This window comes from Eriocheir sinensis, chromosome 69, assembly GCF_024679095.1.
Source record: "Eriocheir sinensis breed Jianghai 21 chromosome 69, ASM2467909v1, whole genome shotgun sequence".
Classification (NCBI taxonomy): domain Eukaryota; kingdom Metazoa; phylum Arthropoda; class Malacostraca; order Decapoda; family Varunidae; genus Eriocheir; species Eriocheir sinensis.
The window spans coordinates 3,225,346-3,236,263 of NC_066577.1; the positions used below are offsets into that span (position 1 = coordinate 3,225,346).

The 10,918-nt window shown below is 40.3% G+C and overlaps 1 protein-coding gene and 1 long non-coding RNA gene across 2 annotated transcripts in view; one reads left to right on the forward strand and one right to left on the reverse strand.

Moving 5' to 3' along the window:
• Positions 1 to 996, forward strand: part of LOC126988384 (uncharacterized) — a 3,704-nt gene extending 2,708 nt beyond the window's left edge. Inside the window, exon 3 of the long non-coding RNA XR_007741860.1 lies at positions 1 to 996. This exon is cut by the window's left edge and continues 2,026 nt beyond it. This is a non-coding gene — a long non-coding RNA (uncharacterized LOC126988384).
• Positions 1 to 4,517, reverse strand: part of LOC126988383 (neurofibromin-like) — a gene marked incomplete at its 3' end in the record, with an annotated part of 36,840 nt that extends 32,323 nt beyond the window's left edge. Inside the window, 1 exon segment of the mRNA XM_050846449.1 lies at positions 4,332 to 4,517. Within this exon segment, the coding sequence (XP_050702406.1) occupies positions 4,332 to 4,418 (87 nt within the window).
• Between the last annotated feature and the right edge of the window lie 6,401 nt (positions 4,518 to 10,918).

Consider the following 10,918-nt stretch of genomic DNA (forward strand, 5'->3'; position numbering starts at 1 on the left):
ACTGGCCTGGCACCACCACTGCCATTATGGACCCAAAAGTTAACGAGTTCATCTCTGGACGGGCTCCACACGGGGCCCGGGCTCCGCTGATGACGCCACTGACGGTCAATGGATCCATGAAAACGGAATGGTGGGAACCCCACCTTAGTCACCCCACAATGTGTAGTTATATTTAGGTGTCCAAAGTCACCCCATTTTGAGCCATTTTTCGACATGCCTCCATTCAGGTGACATTTACAGGTGTGTAGGACATGTTAAGCACCCTGAATCATGCTAACTGTTCTAGTTAAGCATGTTTCTCATTGTTTTCTCTAGTTTTGATGTTGTGTGTAATGCAGATCATTCCTGCCAGAAGAAGTTTTCCAGGGGGGGTAAATTTTACGAAATCTCAAAAACACATTGTGCTTGTTTTCAAAACAGAAACATGTCTCAAGAAAACAACATTCTTGTTCGAAAACTATAAGGCAAGAGACAAATTCTGACACTACAGTATTCCAGCTTGTTGCAACTGGCTACGAGTTATCAACATGTCAACTTTTTATCCTCTTTTAGTCTGAAGTCACCCCGGTTGACAGTACCATTTCTAGTGGCATCCAGGATCACCACAAGAACGAGAAAACTGGCAAATTCTAACATATTAAAACCAGGATGTTTCCACAACGCAAGGCTAAATTATAAGTAACAAATTACTAGAAGTATTTGCTCTCCACACAGGAGATGACAGTTGGGCAGTAAACAAAGTTGTAAACAAGAGGGTTACGGTATGTCTTTAACTTTGTGCTACCAGTGTCCAGTAATTAATGAAGATTAATCACATTTACAATTTCTAAATAATCGGCCGATTAATCGGTATCGACCGATTATAGGTTACCGATTAATCGGTAATCGGCCAAATTGCTTATCGGTGCAACCCTAGTTAGTTTAGGTAAGGCTTGGATAGGTTAGTTTGGGTAAGGCTATGATAGTTTAAATAAAGTAAGGCCAGGTAGGGTAAGGCTGGGTTGGGTTAGGTTAGGTTAGGTGAGGCCAGGTTAGGTTAGGTAAGGCTAGGTTAGGTAAGGCTGGGTTAGGTTAGGTAAGGCCAGGTTAGGTTTGGTTAGGTTCAGTAAGGCTTGGATAGGTTAGTTTGGGTAAGGCTATGTTAGGTTAGATAAGGTAAGGCCAGGTAGGGTAAGGCTGAGCTAGGTTAGGTTAGGTAAGGCTGGGTTAGGTTAGGTAAGGCTGGGTTAGGTTAGGTAAGGCTGGGTTAGGTTAGGTAAGGCCAGGTTAGGTTTGGTTAGGTTCAGTAAGGCTTGGATAGGTTAGTTTGGGTAAGGCTATGTCAGTTTAGATAAGGTAAGGCCAGGTGGGGTAAGGCTGAGCTAGGTTAGGTTAGGTAAGGCCAGGTTAGGTTTGGTTAGGTTCAGTAAGGCTTGGATAGGTTAGTTTGGGTAAGGCTATGTCAGTTTAGATAAGGTAAGGCCAGGTAGGGTAAGGCTGAGCTAGGTTAGGTTAGGTAAGGCCAGGTTAGGTTTGGTTAGGTTTGGTAAGGCTTGGATAGGTTAGTTTGGGTAAGGCTATGTTAGTTTAGATAAGGTAAGGCCAGGTGGGGTAAGGATGGGTTAGGTTAGGTTAGGTAAGGCTGGGTTAGGTTAGGTAAGGCTAGGTTAGGTTAGGTAAGGCTGGGTTAGGTTAGGTACAGCTCGGATAGTTTAGATTAGGTAAGGCTATGTTAGGGTAAGGCCAGGTAAGGCTACTTTAGATAAGGTAAGGCCAGGTAGGGTAAGGCTAGGTTAGGTTAGGTAAAGCTCGGATAGTTAAGTTTAGATTAGGTAAGGCTATGTTAGGGTAAGGCCCGGTAAGGCTACTTTAGATAAGGTAAGGCCAGGTAGGGTAAGGCTAGGTTAGGTAAGGCTAGGTTAGGTAAGGTTAGGTTAGGTTAGGTAAAGCTCAGATAGTTAAGTTTAGATTAGGTAAGGCTATGTTAGGGTAAGGCCAGGTAAGGCTATGTTAGTTTAGAAAAGGTAAGGCCAGGTAGGGTAAGGCTGGGTTAGGTTAGTTTAGGTAAGGCTGGGTTAGGTTAGGTATGGCAAGGTTAGTTCAGATAAGGTAAGTCTCGGCAGGGTAAGGCTGGGGTAGGTTAGTTTAGGTAAGGCTGGGTTACATTAGGTATGGCTAGGTTAGTTCAGATAAGGTAAGGCTAGGCAGGGTAAGGCTAAGGTAGGGTAAGGCTGGGTTAGGTGAATTTAGGTAAGGCTAGGTTACATTAGGTATGGCTAGGTTAGTTCAGATAAGGTAAGGCTAGGCAGGGTAAGGCTAAGGTAGGGTAAGGCTGGGTTAGGTGAATTTAGGTAAGGCTGGGTTACATTAGGTATGGCTAGGTTAGTTCAGATAAGGTAAGGCTAGGCAGGGTAAGGCTAAGGTAGGGTAAGGCTGGGTTAGGTGAATTTAGGTAAGGCTGGGTTACATTAGGTATGGCAAAGTTAGTTCAGATAAGGTAAGGCCAGGTAGGGTAAGGCTAAGGTAGGGTAAGGCTGGGTTAGGTGAGTTTAGGTAAGGCTAGGGTAGGTTTGGTATGGCTAGGTTAGTTCAGATAAGGTAAGGCAAGGCAGGGTAAGGCTAAGGTAGGGTAAGGCAGGGTAAGGCTATGTTAGGCTAGGTAAGGCAAGGGTAGGTTTGGTATGGCTAGGTTAGTTCAGATAAGGTAAGGCTAGGCAGGGTAAGGCTATGTTAGGCTAGGTAAGGCTAGGGTAGGTTTGGTATGGCTAGGTTAGTTCAGATAAGGTAAGGCTAGGCAGGGTAAGGCTATGTTAGGCTAGGCAAGGCTAGGGTAGGTTTGGTATGGCTAGGTTAGTTCAGATAAGGTAAGGCTAGGCAGGGTAAGGCTATGTTAGGCTAGGCAAGGCAAGGGTAGGCTAGGTTAGCATAGGTCAAGGGAAATAGTGACCCGACCCAATTGAACTTCATGATATATTTTGACCTTATAAACTGTTTGGAGAGAGAGAGAGAGAGAGAGAGAGAGAGAGAGAGAGATTCATTCATATAAGTAAGACTACACACACATACACACACACGTACATATATATACACACACAAACACACGTACACACACACACAAATTCACCATTACTCATTCATCATACACACACACACACACACACAAACACACGTACACACATTCATCATCCCTCATTCATCACACACACACACACACACACACACACACACAAACACACGTACACACATTCATCATCCCTCATTCATCACACACACACACACACACACACACACACACACACGTACACACATTCACCACCCCTCATTCATCACACACACACACACACACACACACACACACATTCACCATCCCTCATTCATCACACACACACACACACACACACACACGTACACACATTCACCATCCCTCATTCATCACACACACACACACACACACACACACGTACACACATTCACCATCAATCATTCATCACACACACACACACACACACACGTACACACATTCATCATCCCTCATTCATCACACACACACACACAAACACACGTACACACATTCACCATCCCTCATTCATCACACACACACACAAACACACGTACACACATTCACCACCAATCATTCATCACACACACACACAAACACACACACACATTCACCACCAATCATTCATCACACACACACACAAACACACGTACACACATTCACCATCCCTCATTCATCACACACACACACACACACACACATTCACAATCACAAAATCATCACACACACACACACACACGTACACACATTCACCATCACTCATTCATCACACACACACACACACACACGTACACACATTCACCATCACTCATTCAACACACACACACACACGTACACACATTCACCACCAATCATTCATCACACACACACACACACACACACACACACACACGTACACACATTCACCATCCCTCATTCATCACACACACACACACACACACACGTACACACATTCACCATCCCTCATTCATCACACACACACACAAACACACGTACACACATTCACCATCCCTCATTCATCACACACACACACACACACACAAACACACGTACACACATTCATCATCCCTCATTCATCACACACACACACAAACACACGTACACACATTCACCATCCCTCATTCATCACACACACACACACACACACACACACGTACATACAAACACACATACACACACACACACACATTCACCACCACCACCACCACCACCGTCCCTCCCATTCACCTCCATTCATTCATCACCGCAGCACAACACACCTCCATCCACCACCACCACCACCATCACCACCAACCTGCTCCTCGAAGCGGGTCAGCAGGGCGGACACCCACTCCACCGGTTTTTGGGTTGCCATGGCGGGTGGTGGACAGCAGTATAGCATAGGTATAATATGGAACTCCACCACCTCCACCACCGCCGCCTCCAACACCACCTCCACCACCACCAACACCAGCCAGCCCTGTGTATCGAGCGAGCAGGAAGAGGAGGAGGAGGAGGAGGAAGAGGGGGAGGAGGAGGAGGAGGAGAAGGAGAGGAGGGAGATTTGAAATGGTCGCTGGTTTTGTGTTTTCTATCTCTTATTAAGGTTATTTATCTGTTTTTTTTTATTTATTTGTCTGTGGAAGAAGGAAGAATTAAGGAGGAGGAGGAAGAGGAGGAGGAGGAGGAGAGGAGGGAGATTTGAAATGGTCACTGGTTTTGTGTTTTCTATCTCTTATTAAGGTTATTTATCTGTTTTTTTCTTTATTTATTTGCCTGTGGAAGAAGGAAGAATTAAGGAGGAGGAGGAAGAGGAGGAAGAGGAGGAGGAGGAGGAGAGGAGGGAGATTTGAAATGGTCACTGGTTTTGTGTTTTCTATCTCTTATTAAGGTTATTTATCTGTTTTTTTCTTTATTTATTTGCCTGTGGAAGAAGGAAGAATTAAGGAGGAGGAGGAGGAGGAGGAAGAGGGGGAGGAGGAGGAGAAGGAGAGGAGGGAGATTTGAAATGGTCACTGGTTTTGTGTTTTCTATCTCTTATTAAGGTTATTTATCTGTTTATTTGCCTGTGGAAGAAGGAAGAATTAAGGAGGAGGAGGAGGAGGAGGAAGAGGGGGAGGAGGAGGAGGAGGAGAAGGAGAGGAGGGAGATTTGAAATGGTCACTGGTTTTGTGTTTTCTATCTCTTATTAAGGTTATTTATCTGTTTATTTGCCTGTGGAAGAAGGAAGAATTAAGGAGGAGGAGGAGGAGGAGGAAGAGGGGGAGGAGGAGGAGGAGAGGAGGGAGATTTGAAATGATCACTGGTTATGTGTTTTCTATCTCTTATTAAGGTTATTTATCTGTTTTTTTTATTTATTTGTCTGTGGAAGAAGGAAGAATTAAGGAGGAGGAGGAGGAGGAGGGGGAGGAGGAGGAGGAGAAGGAGAGGAGGGAGATTTGAAATGGTCACTGGTTTTGTGTTTTCTATCTCTTATTAAGGTTATTTATCTGTTTTTTTCTTTATTTATTTGCCTGTGGAAGAAGGAAGAATTAAGGAGGAGGAGGAGGAGGAGGAGGAGGAGGAGGAAGAGGGGGAGGAGGAGGAGGAGGAGAAGGAGAGGAGGGAGATTTGAAATGGTCACTGGTTTTGTGTTTTCTATCTCTTATTAAGGTTATTTATCTGTTTTTTTTATTTATTTGCCTGTGGAAGAAGGAAGAATTAAGGAGGAGGAGGAAGAGGAGGAGGAAAGGAGGGAGATTTGAAATGGTCACTGGTTTTGTGTTTTCTATCTCTTATTAAGGTTATTTATCTGTTTTTTTCTTTATTTATTTGCCTGTGGAAGAAGGAAGAATTAAGGAGGAGGAGGAGGAGGAGGAGGAGGAAGAGGGGGAGGAGGAGGAGGAGAAGGAGAGGAGGGAGATTTGAAATGATCACTGGTTATGTGTTTTCTATCTCTTATTTAGCTTATTTACCTGTTTTTTCTTTATTTATTTGCCTGTGGAAGAAGGAAGAATTAAGGAGGAGGAGGAGGAGGAGGAAGAGGAGGAGGAAGGGCCGGGAAGGTTGAAATGGCCAGGTTATGTGTTTTTCCTCCATTATTTAGCTTATTGTGGTTTATTTGGGGTATTTTAGGGAGAAGGAAGAAGAAGGAGGAGAAGGAAGAGGCAGGAAGAGGAGGAGGAGGAGGAGGAGGAGGAACATCAGGGAGCATTTTTGAACTTGTCATCTTTCCTTCATTCCGTCTTTCATTTTTTTTCATTTCCCTCTTTCTTTCTTTTTCCTTCCTTCTTTCTTTCTTTTAGTTCATCCTCTCTTTCCATATTTCTTCTTTCTTTCTTTCTTTCTCTCATATTTTCTTTCATTATAATTCTTTCTTTCATTCTCTCATATTTTCTTTCATTTTAATTCTTTCTTTCTTTCCAAATCTCTCATATTTTCTTTCATTTTAATTCTTTCTTTCTTTCCAATTCTCTCATATTTTCTTTCATTTTAATTCTTTCTTTCTTTCCAAATCTCTCATATTTTCTTTCATTTTAATTCTTTCTTTCTTTCCAAATCTCTCATATTTTCTTTCATTTTAATTCTTTCTTTCTTTCCAATTCTCTCATATTTTCTTTCATTTTAATTCTTTCTTTCTTTCCAATTCTCTCATATTTTCGTTCATTTTAATTCTTTCTTTCTTTCCAATTCTCTCATATTTTCTTTCATTTTAATTATTTCTTTATTTCCAATTCTCTTATATTTTCTTTCATTTTAATTCTTTCTTTCTTTGCAATTCTCTCATATTTTCTTTCATTTTAATTCTTTCTTTTTTTCCTTGTCTCATATTTTCTTTCATTTTAATTCTTTCTTTCTTTCTTTCCAATTCTCTCATATTTTCTTTCATTTTAATTCTTTCTTTCTTTCCAATTCTCTCATATTTTCTTTCATTTTAATTCTTTCTTTTTTTCCTTTTCTCATATTTTCTTTCATTTTAATTCTTTCTTTCTTTCATTCTCTCATATTTTCTTTCATTTTAATTCTTTCTTTCTTTCTTTCTCTCCAATTCTCTCATATTTTCTTTCATTTTAATTCTTTCTTTCTTTCTAAATCTCATATTTTCTTTCATTTTAATTCTTTCTTTCTTTCTTTCTCTCCAATTCTCTCATATTTTCTTTCATTTTAATTCTTTCTTTCTTTCTTTCTTTCCAATTCTCTTATATTTTCTTTCATTTTAATTCTTTCTTTTTTTCCTTGTCTCATATTTTCTTTCATTTTAATTATTTCTTTCTTTCCAATTCTCTCATATTTTCTTTCATTTTAATTATTTCTTTCTTTCCTTCTTTCATTTTAATTCTTTCTTTCTTTCCTTCTTTCATATTTTCTTTCATTTTAATTCTTTCTTTCTTTCCTTTTCTCATGTTTTCCTTCATTTTAATTCTTTTCATCATTTTTTCTTTCCTTTCTTTATATATATCCTTTTTTCCTTCCTTCTTTTTCTTTCTTTCTTTCTCTCCTTTCCTTTTTCTCTCAAATTTTCATTCCTTCTTTCTTTTATTTTATTTGTTTCATTCTTTCCTTCCGATCTTTCTTTCTTTTTCTTTTTCTATCTTAAATTTCTTTCTCTTTCTTATAATCTCGAGTGTCCGCCCCCTTGATATAGGCCTATCTCATCACGGCTTCTATTTATATTTACTATATCGCACCTGTCTCGTACCTCATACCTGTTCAGCTTCATGGTGCTAATTAAGGATATTTCAGCAGCTGTACCTACACGCACACTATGCATGGCTGTATTACTAAATGTCGGCGCCCAAGTTCACGTAGGAGTTTGGGGCATTTCCAGGTATACTGTAGTTTTATGGGCCTGGTGGTAGTGTGACCCTTCTTCTGCACCATGAACCTGAAGAAACACTCATTAGAACCCGACTGACCCCTCTTTGACCTCTCGTAGGAGTTGTGGGCATATCCAGTGCCGTGCGATGGGGGGGGCGGTGGGGGCTAGGGGGCGAAGCACTTTTAGGGGGCGCCAAAGTGTGATACTTGGAATTTTAGAATTGCTAGACGACTCAGGGTAAAGAAAAAATTGCCATGTGAAACTACTGAAGATGTGGGTTTGTGAGCAGAAAATACGATGTAATGATTGCTGGAAGGTACTATTGACAGAATGCAAACTGAAATAGCCGAACGGTTCATCAGATATACGTAACTTAGGTTCCAAGTTTGGCGTTCTGTTGGATGCTAAAGGACTGCTCGATGCAAGTGATTGGAAAATGTTGCTCAAGACACGAGATGACGTCACGATCACAACGCCACAGAATTGCGTCACTTTTTTATTATTATTTTTTTTACAGCTAAGGAGACAGCTCAAGGGCGCAAAGAAAAAAAAAGAAAAAAAGGCCCGCTACTCACTGCTCCCGAACAGAGGTTAAAGGAGTGTCCAAAATCAGAGGTTAATTTCGGGAGGAGAGGTGTCCTGATACCCTTAATTTATAGTACAGAATGGCGATGAAAGCGCTTCTTCCAACCTTCGAGTTTGTCTTCAGATATTGCAAACCATCGCGCTAGTATCGATCGGTAGTTGTGAGCGGTCCTTCAGTAAGTTGAATCTTATATTGTCTCACCTTCGTGCAGCAGTGCATGGGGCAGGAAGGGTTGCCGGCTTGACTCTACTATATACATAATGTGGAACAGGAGTTCATAAATAAAATCAACTTCGATGAAATAATAGACCAATTTGCAGCAGTAAAGGCGAGAAAAACACATGTAGAAATATAATAAACATAATTTATGACACATTTAACAGTTCAGTATTTCAAACAGCAGGCAAGTGAACCTAAAAACAGTAGGTTTTACGAACAATTCACTTATTGAATGTATTTGTATGGACCTAATTATTTTCATCATCATCATTAGCTGTTTTGAGTTTATCTGGAAAACGGTCGTGTTGAAACATAGAACTATAATATAAAAATGAGTTACATGTATCTCTTGATTTCATATTAAATTTAGTAACCCCCACAACTGTCAGTTAAAACCCTCACTTCACCTTTATCCTTATTGCGCGGGGGGTGGAGGGGGGCGCCATAACTTCGTCCCCGGGCGCCTTGCAACCCTCGCGACGCCATGCACTGGGCATATCCAGGAGTATATACTAGTTTTATAGGCCTGGTGGTAGTGTGACCCTTCCTCTGTACCATGAACCTGAAGAAACCCTAATTAGAACCCGGTTGACCCTCTCTTTGACCTTTCGTAGGAGTTGTGGGCATATATCCAGGAGTAGATTTATGGGCCTGGTGGTAGTGTTTCTCTTTTTTTCTTCCTTACTTAATTTATTTATTTCCTCTCTCTCTCTCTCTCTCTCTCTCTCTCTCTCTCTCTCATACCTACTACTACGTACTATACTACTACTACTACTACTACTACTACTACTACTACTACTACTACTACTACTACTACTACTACTACTACTACTACTACTATTACTACTACTACTACTACTACTACTACTACTACTACTACTACTACTACTACTACTGCTACTACTACTACTACTACTACTACTACTACTACTACTACTACTACTACTACTATTATAACTACCACCAATAATAATAATAATAATAAAAATAATAGTGTTAATAATAATAGTCTTAATAACAATAATGATAATAATAATAATAATAGTGCCGCCGCCATGGACGCGCGTGACGTCACAGATTTAAATGGCCAACAACAACAACAGCGACAACGACAACAACAACAGCAGCAGCTCCTAACCGCTTCCATAACAAAGACACGCGTACTGCGGCCACACTAATGTTAAATTTTCGTGCACTAATAATGATAATAATAATAGTACCGGCCGTAATAATGATAATAACGGTACATAATAATGATGGCGATAAGGGTGGCCCACGGTGGCAATAACGGGCTTGGGGGAGCAGTGTTGCCAGACCCCAACTGTCAAACCATGGAAGAATGGCTTGTAAATACTCAATAAATGGATCAGATTAATGGAAAATACGATGAAATATTCTAATTAAGGAGAATGAGTTTATATATTTGACTTAGGCCCTTTAATTCACGTTGTAATTTCAAATAGCTGTCTGCCATTTTTGAACCTCACCCGTCAAATCATGGAAGAATGGCTTGTAAATACTCAATAAATGGATCAAATTAATGGAAAATACGACGAAATATTCTAATGAAGGAGAACGAGTTTATATATATGACTTCGACCGTTTAATTCACGCTGCAATTTCAAAAAGCTGGGTGCCATTATCTTCTATCTCGGGTCATTCACATGCCACAAAGAGCAAGGCGATCAATAACAAGCAAATAATGTTAATGAAAAATAGCACACAATACTCTGATTAACGAGACTGAGTTCATACAGTCAACTCAATGTAATTTTAGCTTAATTAAATATAAAAGCGGTACCCCACTATACATCCCTTGTAAATATATAATAAGAACTGAAGCAAATCTACGCAAAATATCACAAAATACTCTAACTAACGAGACTGAGTTATATAGTTACCTCAAACCCTGTGATTCAAGCTTTAATTTCAAATAGCAAATATGCCATTACGGTATATACTTCATTGACTCCCTTGTTAAAATATGACAATAAATGAAGCAAATGAGCGCCAAATATCATAAAATACTCTAATTAATGAGGAGTTTATGTATGTACTTCAAACCCAGTAGTACAAGCTTAATTTCAAATAACTGATTGGCACTATGTTATTTCTCAGGTCATGCATGTAGCAATCATAACAAGGCAATCAACATCCATAATAATAACAAGAAAAAAACCTCGTATGCAATAATTATCGTGGAAAACAAATTCCAAATAGCATTAATAATCCACGGTGGACATAACGGGCCGGGGAACCTAAAATGGGGGACGAACGGTAATGCCAAGCGGCGCCATAT